General features: G+C 36.7%; 1 protein-coding gene across 1 annotated transcript in view; it reads right to left on the bottom strand.

The window, feature by feature from the left end:
* Positions 1-334: 334 nt before the first annotated feature.
* HEATR5A (HEAT repeat containing 5A) overlaps positions 335-16,038 on the bottom strand; it is a gene marked incomplete at its 3' end in the record, with an annotated part of 53,215 nt that continues 37,511 nt past the window's right edge. The window contains exons 23-35 of the mRNA XM_082000666.1: positions 15,045-15,281; positions 13,967-14,148; positions 12,121-12,189; positions 11,529-11,708; positions 10,567-10,801; positions 9,879-10,127; positions 8,114-8,241; positions 7,050-7,197; positions 6,079-6,351; positions 3,549-3,773; positions 2,509-2,663; positions 900-1,113; positions 335-636 (exon numbers count right to left, since the gene is read on the bottom strand). Coding sequence (XP_081856792.1) covers positions 335-636; positions 900-1,113; positions 2,509-2,663; positions 3,549-3,773; positions 6,079-6,351; positions 7,050-7,197; positions 8,114-8,241; positions 9,879-10,127; positions 10,567-10,801; positions 11,529-11,708; positions 12,121-12,189; positions 13,967-14,148; positions 15,045-15,281 — 2,597 coding nt within the window. The remainder of the gene's footprint in view (positions 637-899; positions 1,114-2,508; positions 2,664-3,548; positions 3,774-6,078; positions 6,352-7,049; positions 7,198-8,113; positions 8,242-9,878; positions 10,128-10,566; positions 10,802-11,528; positions 11,709-12,120; positions 12,190-13,966; positions 14,149-15,044; positions 15,282-16,038) is intronic.

Genomic DNA, 16,038 nt, shown 5'->3' with positions numbered 1-16,038 from the left:
ATTTCTGGTATCTTAGTCCAAAAAACCCCCCAAAAACAAAACAAAAACAACCCCTCCCCCCAAAACCCCCAAAAAACAACCCACCAAAACACCCCCCCCAAACCCAGATTGATGACCTCCAACAGATTTATTCATAGTGTTTAGTGATGTTTAAGAAGTCTTATAATAACAGAAAGTTATCTAGAGATTTCCTTTCTCTTAAAAACCTTCTATAACACTTCAGTGCAAACAGAAATGTATGAGATCAGTTCACAGTGATCCTACCCTGATTAGAAATTAAAAGGGACATTTTTTGCTGCTGGTATCAAAGTGCGTAAAATGACGGTATGAGACGTTAAAGAAAATTGGTCTTCAGCTGAATGCTTGAACTCTTCCCAGGATTCTTTGCATGTTTAGCAGTCTTTACTTTGATGCTTTCTTGATTGCCTTTTACAGCTGACTCAAGCCTGGCTTTCATAGTTGGAGAGGAAGCCATTAGTTTTTTAAAAACTGATGAGTACTGTGGACCAATCTGCATCAGATTTTGCAAAGCAAACTCATGGAGATTTTTTGCCGAGTTCGTAGCAGAAACCAGGGCATTTTCATCCAAAAGAAAGGAAATAAGGATGGGAAGAAGGCAGGCCACCAAATGAGCACCTATAAACATTGAAAATACAACTTAAACATACACTTTTTAAAAACAGATTCAAAATCTAACTAGAAGTTATTTCTAAGTTAACATCTAACACAAGCTATAAAGCTGCAAACGTTATTTGAACCGTGTGTAAAAAGGACCAACATTCTTGTTAGCAATTCGTGTTCGGGACTGGATTCCTGGTGCTCATTTTGTTTTAATTTGTTAGTTATGGCAACTTTCAGCATTTCTAATGCTTTGGTTACTAGTAATGGAAGTAACTTACGGTGCTCTTCCTCAGCAGTGGCTGTAAGAGCTGTAACCACCTTTATTCCCTCCTGAATGACTTGAAGTTCAGCAGCATTTTCAGGCTTTGCTTTTTCTGTTTCCTGCAGTTTTCCCACAATGGACGGTGCTAAAGAATGAATATAAGGATATGACACAGTTTTGTTTGGATGCTGAAAGATGGAGTGCAGCAGCTGGTAGCACTTACACTGTACCTAAAGGGAAAAATCAAATTTGCAGTTACAAAGCATTATACTTAAAAATACATGTCACAGTGTTTTCAGCTTGTCAGATAAAATTTTAGGGAAGGGGAAAAAACGAGTCTCACAGCTTGAAAATTCATCAGGTTGCAGACTGCTAATACATAATACTTTATAGGAGCATCATAACTTGTAATGAAATTAAGAGAAGCTAGATCATGCTTCTGGTTTCTTTCCACCGAGTCCTACATCTTCCCACATTTTTGAGTTAAGGCGAAAACACTATTTTTTCTGTGAAGATTATGTCTTAGTACTGTTCTGAAAAGACACTCTTTTGCAAAAAATACAGCTGACTGAAAACAGGTGCTTAAAACATTAAGCATGACCTCTGTCAAACTGTAGGCACAATTTTAAAAAGCCTCAGATGGTGCAGTAGCTTGCAAGTCATTGGAAGTCAACAGGACTGAAACTTGATATCAAGTTCCTACATAATTTCTAAATCATAATTTTCTCAGATGCCTGAACACTTGGATAACATTTGCAAATGCACACTACCATTTTCTTGCAGTCAGTCATATTTGGCATCCCCAGTTTCCCATCAGTGGAAAGCAGTGTTAATAATACCAGAAATGTATTCATATATTAAAAAGTACTTTCTTTCAGCTATTTCTCAAGTAAAGGTAACTGCTTAATTTTTGTTACTGCGTGAATATATATAGGGAAGATGCAGGAAAACCAGTTTACAGTGAATTCTCAGTCAGACATGAAATCTAATACATGTTATTTTCAGAGCTGGACTTTCAGAGTGAGGAAAGTCCCACTCCTAGAAAAGACATTTGTATTTGCAATGATAATATATACAATGTATTTTTTTTTTAACTGATACGCCAGTATCTTAGATGAAGAATAGTAACAGATGAACTGTGACACTACAATCTAAAGCAACTACATAAAAATATTCATGCTAGGTTGGAACAAAGCATTAATCTAGTTCAATATGCTGCCTCCAGTAGTGACCAGGAGCTGATGCTATGGTGCTTGCTCCAGCTCCCAAAGACCCAAAACTGAGGGATTTCCTGTGCAAAAGATAGTATCTGTGTGTTGAAGGTAAAATGAACAAATAAAATGAAACAGGTGCCTGAAAAACACCACAACTGTATCATATATTTATCAATATATAAAGCTCTGAGTCTGACCCAATTAAAAAAATAAATCAGAATAAAATAAAGATAAAATGCACCTCTGAACATGCTCTTGCTAACTTGCCCAAACTGTATTAAGATACAACAGATATAGTCAGGACAGAATTAACCGGAATCAACGCACAGAACAAGTGAAACACCTGAACCGAAAATCAGCTAAAATCCATTTAGTATGATACGATATTTTTACAACTTCACCAGTACTTACAAGAGGATCTTTTGACTCAAGCGTTATTTTAAACTTCTCAATACAACGCTTTTGAAGGCACTCTATGGTAGTAACTTCTGGACCGGTAGATATAACAAATACTGTAATAGCAGTAAGCAGGCTAACTTCATCAAGTTCTTGGAGAAGCCCACCTGCTATCAATAAAGTAAGCAGTCTGTTAGATTTGCATTAAAAAGTAATTCTATGAATTCAACTGTTACAAAGAGGTGGAATAGAAATATCAATGTCTACGTTTCTTTAGGAATATATTTTTTTCAAATACATGACATACCCTGATGCACTGATACGAACTTTTACTGTAATAAAAGCCAAGGCCAAAATGAGAATTCAGGGGTGGTTATATGCATATTTAGAAATAACAGAATACTCCTATGCCATTGTTCCTCTGTATAAAGTACAAGAAATATCTTTGAAGAGCTTGTATGACATATTAGGATAAAACCTATTTTAAGAATAATGTAAGATCTGCATTAAGAACATCACTATAAAGATCTGCATTAAGAACATCACTATAAACAAGTTCCAACAACAAATTACCTCTTAGAGGTTAACGTAAGGAATCACAAAAATACTACAAACTTGGGAAGCTGAAGAAGCAGCACACAGAAAACTAGCTTTAAGACAGAAATATTTTTTCTTGAACTACTGTTCTAAGACCCTTTGCTTCAATACAGACACTAATTCTTTGTGGAGAACCTGCAGGCAGTACAGCTGTCCTTGATGCTTAACTGTACACTGAAGCCATAACTCCTGTTTATTCCATCGTGCCATATAACTATGTTGTGGCACTACGTAATACAGGGATAAACCTGGAATCCCACATGTATACCTTTACTGTAGGGACAAAATTGCACTATAGTTTCAACAGCACTTGGTAGCCAACTAATTCTCCTGTGACTAAGATGTCAGTCTTTTTTTAAGATGTGCATGAATTTAATTTCAATAAAATCAAACAACCTTTCACCCAAACATTTTTTGTTCTGTTTTTTTAAACACAAAAACCCAAAATTTGTGCTTACCTTGATCCCAAGAGTCAAGCACTGTGACCAAAGCACTACGTAGAAGATCAGTCCAAGCAGTCCGACTCTTCTCTGCTCGAGCCATTGGAGAAGACAAGAGTCCTTTAAGAGCTTGTAGAGATGCAGCAACCGTCAAAGGTAACTGGCCATCTCTCAATTTCAGAGCAGTTTCTTTAAGTACTCCAATAATTAGGTACAAGATAGTAGGAAGAACTGAAACACTTCCTGTAAAACAAAGGAAATTGATTTCACAGAAGTTAAAAAAAAAATCAGGTACCTTTTACATTAAAAAAATTGAGGCAGTTTTCTTGGATTCTCCTTTTTATTTATAACTTATAATTTTTAATCACCTACGTGAATGCAGGCACTGGTAATTTGAAGAAAGATTTGAAATACCATGTAACTCGCTATAGCAAACACAGCGTCAGACTTGCTTAAGTGAATTTAAACCTTTTCTGTGTTTAAATTAGCATTGTATATCTTCTCCTCGATGATTTTCTTATATGAAGTGTGTAATTATGTCATGTTCAGAGAAAAGCAAGAACAAAAAGATCAGAACCACCAAGAAGCAGAAGAAGAGAAGTTATGGAAGTATGAAAAGTATGGAATAGCAGAAAACAAATTATGAGCATCTAAGCATATTTTGCAATGAAGACAATACAGTGAAGGAAATTAACAGGGGGTAATTTCAAAACAAGTAAAAAGAAATACTTCTCCCACATGATGTGTAGTTAGCCAAGGATGTCCCTGCTCCAGGAAATCACTGAAGTCAAGAATTTAGTGAGATTAATGAGAAGAGGATCTCAGATTAAAATGTGTAACAAAAATTCCTAGAATTATAATGAAAAAAACTAACAAATATTTTGGAAAAAGAGGAGACCTAAGAAGAGAAGCAGATTGTTCCACAGCCAGATCTTCATGTCCCTGAGAATCTGATAGTTGACCTGTCAGAATAAGATGCTATAAAAAAAATTAAAATCACAGGAATAACTTGGCATAGCAGTTTTGCTTATTCATATGTCTTGTATCTAATCTAATAGTAATACAGAATTCTGCACATATTGGAGACAATCTGGAAACCTGCATACTTATGTGTTGCTCCTATCTTAAGTTCTGATGTAGCAAAGCACAGAGTTAAGCATATGGCTTAATATGCTCATGTCCTTACCTTTTTAAGATTTTAATATACTGATGTTTGTGAGACAGCTGTTGAATAATAAGGGTCTCTGACATATCCTTAAGTATCTTCTGAACCTGAGGACATCTACCTTCTATTTTTAAACAGTCAGGTCTCTGAAAACTGACTGTTGGAATTCGGTAGGAAATCCAGTTCCTGAGCATCATTTATTTGAAAATTTCATTATGCATACATATCATGACAGGTACCTGAAGTAAGAGACATAGTAGTCAGAGGACTATAACTGCAGTTACCTATTGAAAGGGGGAAAATTATGCAATTCCACATAGGAATTCTCTTCTCTTTGATTATATGAGTTGACTTTTGGAGATGCTTCCTTATTCAACTGACTGTATAAGCAAGCTTAAGCTCCTCATTTTAGTCACCTGATATAAATGCTTAAATTCTCTAGTGTAAACATCCCATTTGGTCTGATCCTGCAAGCTGTTGGCTTGTGGAATAACTTGAACAGCTAAAGACAAAAAGAACGACAGGGAGAAACGAAAAAAAAAAAAAAAATCACAGATTATTTTTCATACAAGATAGTTGCACTCAGATCTAAGGATGCTATGTCTGTTTCCTTTTGCTTTGAAGTAATAAATCATGAGCTGCAGATAGAAAAGAGAAATCATATCACCACCCTACAATGACAGCAAGAACTGCCCACTATTCCATTTGGAGTATGCTATGCCCCGAAGAAGAATCCTGTAATGGAGAACCGATTAAAAAAAAAAAAAAAAAAAGACATATCCAAGGCTGGTAAATGCACACGTTTGCAGAGAGTGTAACACAGATACCCAAGGTGAGAACAGGGGAGAAAATGGTTTATAAGTGTGGCTGTAACAGTACTGAAAGATCATACTTATAAATATGATATTGCAGGGACAAGGGAACCCTCTTAAACTTTGGAGTGAACCCAAAATGGGTCATAGGTAAAAGTAAACTAATCTGAGAAATCAACCATAACTCCTTACAGTGCTTTCCTAACATTCAAATGATGGAAAGGTAACACGATACATTTCCCTTTTAAAAATCATTTATGTCTGCATTATAAATTCCAGAATAAACAATTCAAGTAGAATGGAATCATGTAGCTATCTCATACTTCCCTGTACAAAATGAATCTAATAATTGCACTACTACATGTAGGAGGAAAAGAATTAATTGCTTCAGTTTTGTAACTTGTTTTGTAATCTGACAGTCAAAAAAATACTTAGAACAGGAAACTGTCACAAGCAAATCAACAAAACTTGTTGCCAGATTTATCCAGCTGAGAAAATTAGGTAATAACAAGGGGGCTCAGAAAAGCCCAGTATTCTTTCATTAATCTTTCCTTGTGATGAAACGGCATACCTTCAGGAGAGCAGACTGCAGGAACATCAGAGAGAATAACTAATGCTGCTGCTACCAGTCTACTTCCATCTTCTGACAATAACAGATGTTTTCCAGATTGAACTGCAGGGCTACAAGTTAATTTAGGGTTGAGCTGGGGAAGCTGTCTGACAAGAATACAAACACACAACTCCAGTGTTGCAAAGACTAATGATTTTCCAGGCACCAGTCCTCCTGTATCTTTGCCTTCTCCAAACTCTGGTAACGTTTCCTTTTCTGCGGCACCGTCATCAACTAAAACAAAAAAGACGAAATATGGCAGAAACCTGCAGGCTGTACCTTGTTTCCAAAAAGTTTACTTCTTCAGATTGTTTCATTACCAAATGATAATCTTGATACGTATATATGTGCATGCATATGAATTCAAAGTTCTACTGGCAAACACTCATCCATCTGAATAAGCAAACTATGCATGGACTCAAACGGCAAAAAAGCGTGTGCAATAGATTTAGACATAGAACACGCTGAGGCACCATGCCAATATGATGTCACCTGATAGAAGTGTTTCATTTCATCCAGTTTTTTTCTTTTAGAAGAACTTTAGGAAGTTACAGAGTAACTAGTGGAGTCTGTCTTGTAACAGCTGTGGGCTGTGTGTGCTGAGTCTCTCCCTTGCTCTACTGAGGCTGATCCCAGCTTTCCACTAAGACTTCTGCCTCCCTAACACCACACAAGAATACCCCAACTGCAGTTTCTCCAGTTTTCCTCCTGACTTCATGCCCTCTAGTCACCTCCAAAACTACCTGCTATCTACCATACCATCCCAATTTCTCATGTCAGGCATGTGGACTGACTTAAGTAAACCAGGACTAGTCAACAACTGTGAAACTCTTCAATTAAGATTGGAATATCACCTTCAAGAATCCAGTTTTCCAAGAAAGCATTGCTTTAACCCTGGTAATACCTGTTCATCATCTCACACATTACTGTACCTTCTGCACTTCTCCGCTTTTCCTTCACATGTTCCTGAGCTGCAAAAAGAATCAGCCGAACGACTTCAAGGGCAGCAAGCTGAATATCAGGCGATTCTCTAGTCAGTATCAGTCGATGCAAAACATTCAGCAGCTCTACACCCAACTCCTACAGTAAGAAAAACGCTTAATATGTCCCCACTTTAATGCAGGAATTTTAGAAACTTGTTAATGCTTGTTAAAGCCAACAGTATTACTCATTAATCTCACTAAGGGACACAGTATAACTAATATACAGGAGTTGGCATTTCTTCAACATCTAAGCTCCTAGCTCCCACTAGCAGCAGTCCTGCCCAATTCTTCCACCACCAAAAGAGTAATCATGGTAATTTAGAGATAAGACACTTAAAACAACTAAAGAAAACCCCTCAAGTCATCTTTATCTTATGGCTTTTTAACTTTTGAATGTGGGGATACTACAGTGTATTCCTCCTACAGTATATGCATTTCGTTGGAGAGAGCATCAATAGTCAGCAGGACTTAGGCATGTCCAGAGCTTTATCACTTTTGCTGTGTTAGACAACTGCATGGCACACAGGATGGTAAAATGCTTAATTTAAAGGAAAAAAAGTATTTTGAAGTTACTACTTCTTTTTAGGATCACTGGTGTGTTGAGGGTTGGTTTGTTTGTTTGTTTTAATACTACTGCTTTTGTCCAGTTTCCTTTTATTATCTTGGATATTTACAACAGAATTAATTGAACTGTCCCTTGACAGAGAGACTAAGAGAACTTTTTTTTTTCCTGGAATTCTGTCTTTACCTGGCTCTCATCCTACTCATCTAATTAGTCCTTCCTGATGAAACGTCCTCAAGTTCTCTGCCCCCACTGTGTTCTTACAGGTTCCACGTTGTGCTCTTTTTCTCTCCTCCCTCTACAGCTTTGGATTTTGGTAAAGTGTATATATACATAATTCACCTACTAATTATGTGTTGAAGATTCCTGGATATACAATAGAGAGTAGAGATAGTGTTCAAACTAAAATTATGCCTTAATTCTGGGGGTCTTTTAATCATTAAGACATTACCTGATCACCACCTATTTTAGACCTCGGCCATGGAACATCGAAGAGTGCCTGTAGGGCATGTAAACAGGCAATAATGTTCTCCATTGCTGCATCTGATCGAGGAGAGCAGAGAAATTCCACACTAATTCCTGTAAGCATCAGAAGAAAAAACCTGTATGTGCTTGAAATTTTAAGAAATAATTTGTCAATTACTAAATAACCTATCAGTAGGTTGAACAGACATAGAAATAGCATTTGCATTTTATATTAAGTGAATTCATCTCCTATTACGGATATCTTGGGGCAAGAACTCTACTTCCCTCAAAACAATGAAAGAACTTCAGCTTCTAGACAAGTAGACACAATTATAACTGCTATTAGCATAAATAAATTAAAAAATAGAGCAATTTCTGAGTAAAACACTGAACTCTAGGTCCAATGAAGAGGCAGACAATTCACGAGTATATAGCAGAATATTTGCCTAATCACACTGATTTATGTAATAGAAGAAAATAATGGAGAACATAATAATAGTTCACAAACTCAAAGGCTGAGGCCTTATCTTCCCATTTTACAAAAACGCTAAAGATCACAGCTACCACAACTGGATCACCAGCAGTAAGTAAATTACATGAAGACTAAGCTTGCAAATCCTGGAGCAGATAAAAACAATGACTTTTTTTCTGAGCTTTCAAGACTCTTCAGATGACATTTTATGACATTGGAGATAAACTTCATATAAACAGTGATCCATATTCTCATCCCAGTTGCACAGCTGTAATTCCAAAATGTGTGGTGACTTGGGAAAAAGATCAATGTACACTAAAGAACTGCTGTGAAATGAAGGAAGTGAAAATGAACAAGTGGAATATGCTGAGAAGCAGAGTAAACAAGCCAGGTGTCCATGGTAAAGTATATGAAATTTGAAGCACTAACCCAGTAGCACCAGACACAGGGGAAATGAGCAGCTTTTGTATCGGAGGTCCCACTTTTAACTGAGGGAGCAATGGAGTCCAAAAGGAGGCTGGCTCTGTGCAGGAAGATTGGGATTCGAAAGAAGCCATATACATCTGGGTCATACAAACCCATTCCAAAATAGAATTTACAAAAGAAGGATAGAAAAGAGACCAAAGAAAAGAAATAAAACCAGAAATTCATAATTGTGTAAATTTAGAGAACTGGGACTGAATCCAACTGCCTGATTAGCCTCTGCAGTAGTGGAGGCTTAAACAGAGCTTTATGGGAACTTAAGGAAACACTTTACCATGAGGGCAACCAAGCACTGGCCATAGATTGCCCAGAGAGGTTGTGGAGTCTCCATCCATAGAGATATTCAAAAGCTGCCTGGACACAGTCCTGGGCAACTGGCTTTAGGCGGCACTGCTTGAGCAAGAGGTGGTGGACAAGATGACCTCCACAAATCCCTTCCGAAGAACACGCTATTCTGTGATTTAAAACTGTACTTCAGTGATGCTAAACTGTACATTCTGTAATAGTAGTGCTATAACTGCGACAAAGTCCACACTTGAACTTGCATGTTTATGAGCAGAGCAGTAAGCACTTGTTTAGGACTTGTTGAGATCACACTGAGTGTTTTTTCTTCCACATTTGGAAAAAGGCTTTACAATATTCTCACTAGAACTTAAATATTTTACTTATTCACATTTAACTTCATTGTTGAATATTGCATCTCTTAGAACAATACACAGTTTGTTTGCTAACAGTTTTATCTATTAACAATGACATTTTGGGTTACACCATCTAGACAGATTACGCACTCACTAACCCAAGATAAGATGAAATCTGTCAGTGTTCACATCCTCAGGAGATTTCACCGAGGGCCTGGTAGAAGAATCTTGACACATTGTAGTTGGGGTAACAGGTCTAGAGAGATTAGTAACTCCTTCATCTGGATCAACAATGATGAAACCTGTGCTAGTAAGCCATAATGCTGTAGCATAAAGTATCAGTGCCCAGGAGTTGTAGTAATGAGGTCTGGCATTTTCAATTGTCTCTCCTGTATAAAATGTACCACCTACAAGAAGAGAAGCTACAGTTTTAAGGATGTCAGTTATTTTCAACTACCATATTTTCTCATTCTTGTAAAAGGGGATTCTTCTTATTGAAATTATATTCACTGTATTTTATGTATGACTTTAAAAAAAAAGTGCAATATTAAAATTCAGGCTAATGAAGGCACTTCATTTAGATTTATTTTGATAGAATCCAATACAATTACCTTTTTCTTCTTTCAACCATAAAATTACCCAAAAAACAAGAATACCAGACAAACTACTTTTCACATCAATGAAACCTCTGTTTTCAAAAGCAGTCTTTATCTTTAGATAGGTACACAAGCATGCGTATTCTCGATACAATTCAATCTTACTGTGATCTTAACACTAGTCAGCTAGGACATTAGTGATGTGTACTTACAAGTGACCTATGAAAATACAGTTGATTTGCCTTCTTACCTTCAGCAGGTAGTTGCAATGCATATTCTGAAGGCAAAGTTAAGAGAGCAAAATCCTGAAGTGCAGCAAGCCAGAGCTTGCTTAGTGTTCCAAGATCTGCCTGTACTAAATCCAGAAGTCCACTGGCTGAATATGTTACATCTCTGTAGCTTTCTTCTGCAGAGTTTGCAATTTTTAAACAGTGATTTTGTGCATCACTTTGATTTTTCTGCTTTTCAACTGCAACTATGTAAACCTGTTTATATATTTGGAGAGAGATTTACAAATATCAACAGTTGGAAAACTACTGTGATCATTAGCATGACTGCCTATTGAATGGGCATGAGCTCCCTGGTTATACACAGAAATATCATATTAACGACATAACATGCTCATATTTAGCTGGTTATCAACCATCAGCATCCAAGGCCATTATCAGTGCTTTCTAAGACACATCTTCTAGATGTTACATACATTGTTCACATTTTTTTTTAAATCTCTCACCTTGCATTTACATGGATTAAAACAGGCATGCACACAGGCTGACTTTAAGGCAGTTAGCCAATGCAGTACTGAACTGACATTGTTAACTTACCAGAACTACCTGTAAGAAATTAAATGCCAACAGACAATGAGAAAAATTACACCTATTTAAAATGGTACATTCAGCGGAACATCATCATAGCCATTTACACCATGCCAATTTAAAATTAATATTGAAATATTAGAACATGTTAAGAAATTAATATTTCTTAAGTACTAGACATATTTCTTAATGTATAGTATAATACAAACAGTTTAACTAGCAGTGCTTTTGTCAAGTTTACAAAGTTCACGTACCATTTAGAGGTATCAAAGCAAAGCAAAGGACCAGCAACTTCTATTTAATGAAGCATGTAAGGAATTCCTAAAACTTTCTGCCTGAAAAGTTCTAACTCACCTACTAGATATCAAGAGTATCATTACAGCGCTGTTACACTAACCTCTGCCCAAGCCTTAAGCACAGCCAGTATCTCCATAGTTGAGGCGCTTTCATTATATTGTTGACTTTGTGCTTCTTTCCCAGCCTGCACTTTGACCAAAGAGGATACAAGCAACTGGTGAACCCTTCGAAGGTCATTAAGATCGCTTACTACACCACTTGCTATCCAGGCACTGCACACCTAGTGTTGTAAAACAGAAATAATGAGAAACAAGAGCCAAACACCACTGGATACTCTTTCTTCCACCTGTAAAATCATGAAAACTGGATTTCATTTCTACTGAGATACAGTTTCTCTCAGATACTAATCAATGTTAAATGACATTACAGTTTAGTATACTTAAGTAATGCAAGCCAAAAACATTAGAGGGATGTCAAAAATAACAGCGGAAATATCAACTGCTATAAAGTTTCTCAAAAAGATTTTAATCTTTGAGTTGTTACAATATAGAGGTAACATGGGCAACATTCTTTGGTGTGCACTGAGGATTTGAGGGTAGATGATTTTATTTCCTTTTTCTTGTGTGGCATATCAAGCAAAAAGAAAATTTCAGAGGGTCTATTACCCAAGACTTCTGACTTTCAACACTTGCCTGACATGCTTTTGCTGTGACATCAGGGGGAGTTTCAGGAGCAAAGGCAGGCCTAAGTGCTGCTCCAACCTAAAGAAAAGTTATACAACGTTTAATACATAGTGAGCAATTAACTAAATTACTTTTCATGAGCAGGCTTTGTTGTAGTTTTCCTTTATAAAGCATAGCTTCCTTTCCATTTTTCCACAGACTGTTTCAGTGAGATTAAAGAGCAGGGAGACAGCTGCAGTCATACTTTTACTGTTTTGCGTTGCTTACACTGAAGATATGCTTCTCTCTGAGAGGGGTCTTCAAAGTCGATTCTATTTTTTGCACAGTCTAAAACTGAAAGAGAAACCTCTTCCTCCCTGAACTCTTGACTTGCTGAGAAGCCCGCAAAAGAAAAAAAACCCTATGTTCCAATCCATGAAAGACCTGCAAAGACACCTAATGAGTGACATTTCCTTACTCATTCCTTACTCAGAAAGAATACAGATTTAAGGAAACAAACAGCTCAAGTTGGTCAACTTTGCCAAGTGAAAGAAGGGGAGAGCACAGACCCCATTTGCCTAATAAAGAACACAGAAACATATACTTACCAGGTTGCAGAGATTTTACCTACTCTCACTTGTTGAAAGCTGTTTCACTAAAGGCTAATGAAAATTTCCCTTGCTGCTTCAGCTAGTACCTGAAAACTCAGACTTAAGTTCGATGCTCCCTGTGACAGAAGCACAAAGTGTAGTACAAGTACTACAAATAAAAGTTTGTGAAAATAAAAGTGAAAAGGAATTGTTTTTAATGACAACTAATGACAGGTTCTTAAGACCCCATAAAGCTCAGACCTAATTTAAGGAACTTCTGAACAAGATTTCAGGAAACAGTTACTTAAGTCTGGAAAAATCTACATCTGCCTACTTCTGGTTATTGTTATGGAAAAAAAATTGAGAAGAAAAAACTAGATATTTAACTGCTTCACATCTCTTCAACTTCTATGAAACAGTTGATGAGAAGATCTATGCATAGTATTAGCAGAAACACTTTAAGGGTAGTGAAGGTTAAAAGGAGAATTATTAGCTTTACTTGTGACCTGCTTGATGGTTTTGGACAGCAAGCATGGATAGTGTATTTTTTTCCCTTGGTAGTTCCAGACTAGATCAAGTCACTTTTCCTTTCGTACAAAGAAGCGCCAGCAGAATAGAATTCTAACAGCAAAAGCAAGATCAAAGCAGGTTAGGATGTCTTCAGTGTCAGGATCTCCCCATTTCTATGAGAGAAAATGATCGGACTTATTCAATGCCTGCTAGAAAGTGAAGAGTGGGAGTCAGATGAAGGTTAACACAGCTGTCTGTCATATTTAACGAAAGTGCAGTCTGGGATGCAAAATGATCAGGTCATCTTTTCTGTAAGTCTCAATGAAGACTTAACTGAAATAGACCTTGTAAGTACAACCCATGCTTTTACCTCCTCTAGCTTATTGATTGACCAAGATCTCCTAGTGTGATTTGCAGAGTGCAAAGGCTACTTATTTCTAAGCAGTGTTTTAAATGATAGTTTTACCTAATATTTCTTGCAATACTTCCGCACTTTGAAACCAATGCTTTCCAAAAAGCTGCAATGTTCTATTTTATTTTTGCTGTATTCAAATAGGGAAGGGGGAAAAATGCTAAAAGTTTAAAAAACTTTGGGGCTAAAACATACACCAACTGAAAAGATGCTTGCTAAGGAAGTTAACTCCAAACAAATTAATAATAGTTTCAGTAACAAACTAACTGAAACCGAAGTCTAACACTATGCACTGCAAAAGGCGGATTTCTTTTAGTGATTAACTGTAACTAAACTTCTCTAAATTAACAGCAATGGCACTTACATTGGCTTGATATTGCTCCAGAATTACATGACCTGGAAACTCTGGCTCTGGAACAGCTGCAAATTTCCGAACAACAATTAGTAATGTTTGAAGACCAGAAAGACGAAGCTGATCACTGTGATCTGTGGCAGCCATAAAAGCCATACGGATCAAGTCAGATAAATGTAATACCAAAAAGTCATCTGAAGAGACAACAGAGATTAAAAAAGAAATTAGTTTTATTAAATTTAGCTTTAGACTTAATATATTTTACAAGACTGCTCCCAACATTTTCAAAATGTATTATTTTACATTTTACCTTACCACATATCAAGGATTCACTTAAGGCACCTTACACATAGAACAATCTTACTTGGACATCTTATGCTAGCTGATCTAGGCTCCTTTCCATTTGAATTGACTCAACTCCAGTTGAGTCACCATCCCTGGAGGTATTTAAAAGACTGTAGATGTGGTGCTTAGGGACATGGTTTAGTAGTGGACTTGGCAGTGCTTAGGTTAACAGTTGGACTTGATGATCTTAAAGGTCTTTTCCAACCTAAACAATTCTATGATTCTATAATGTAAAAAAAAAAAAAAAGGTACTTAAAATAAAACATAAATATCTTTATGTATGAGGCAGATTTTCTAAAAAAGAGTTTTGAGGAAAACACCTCCAGATAAACAGAGAGGTACTGAAAATTGGCACTCTGTTTCTACTGGTAATTATGCAAATTACGGAAAGAAAAACAAGCAGAGTTTAAGTCATACTCCCAGATACCAAACTGTGGTGTTGTAGGCTGGTGCCAGCTATCACTTCTGAATGCCAATGCTTATGCAGAAACAATGGCTTCCTATGCACATACCATGGTACCATAACCGGGAAAGTAAGTCTAAATGCTGCAGTGATATGCCAATATTTTGGCAAATAAAAATTGCTCTACACATTAATAAATATAGGCTTCCAATCAGAGTAATTAAAGGTTTCAATGATTACAAACAACAAATTTATGATGAATTTCATTAAGATGCAAACAGCTAACATTTATTTTAAGCCTACTTTGCATTCTGTGAAATTCTTTCAGTGCTTAACACATACCTCTTGAATCACGTTGTTTTCTTTCTTGAGCCAAAGTTATGTCAAAATGTGCACTGCCTGCATTTTCACATTGGCTTATAATTTTACAAACACACTCTGCAGCAAAAACTCTGGTAGACCATCGTGGATTACTGAAAGGATGGAACCTCTCATCACTGTCAGACGTTAATACAGATGCATCATCCACTTTGGCAGTTTCCTCTTGAGTGGTATCTACTGAAGCTACTGTATTGAAATCTGTATTTAGGACACGGGGCAGGGAGAAGGAAGAAATGTAATATTCTTTTTTACTGTAACTGAAAACTACAGAACAACTCATAAGAAAAATCTCTTTGAAGTCCATCTTTAGCTTCCAACTCACTAGGACTCCCTTTAGCCCTGGTGTCTGAAAGTAAATTCTAGAATTAAAAATAAAATGTAAAAAAACTGTCTGCATTTGGTTGCTATTAATTGCTGGAAGACAAGATCAATACCACAAAAGGAAATGAAGAACTGTAGTGAAAGAAGTGAAAGAAAAAAACCCCTTTAAAAATAAGTGTGACATACTAGAAGCTAGTACCTTTCCAAACAAAAAACCTAAATCCAAGGAGTTCTCCTCCTGCACTGCAGCGAAAAGAATCCTCCCCGCCCCCCCGCCCCCCCATATTCATCACAGTAATTAATTTTATCTGCTCGGGAGTTTCATTATGATATAGTAGGTCTCTACCATTCCTCTTTATTAATAGGAGAGAGGGTCTGAATATTTTTGTTGTAGGTACATGCACAGGATGCACAAGCTCAAATGTATTCTGCGTTTACATTTCTGATATGGAAATAAGTTAACATTAGGACTATAAATCAACAAGAATACGAACAGGCAAGACATACTAAAATGTTTACAAAAACTTGTTCAATAGGGAAAAGGCAATCAGAAGGGAGAAAGGCATATTCCTTCCGAAAGAGCTAAGTTAAAGTGTCCAGTGTTTCTATATGAAGGACAATGATACACTTGGTA

The sequence above is a fragment of the Phaethon aethereus genome (genome assembly GCF_964289735.1).
Source record: "Phaethon aethereus genome assembly, chromosome: 5".
NCBI lineage: Eukaryota > Metazoa > Chordata > Aves > Phaethontiformes > Phaethontidae > Phaethon > Phaethon aethereus.
This window is presented reverse-complemented; position numbering and strand designations above follow the sequence as displayed.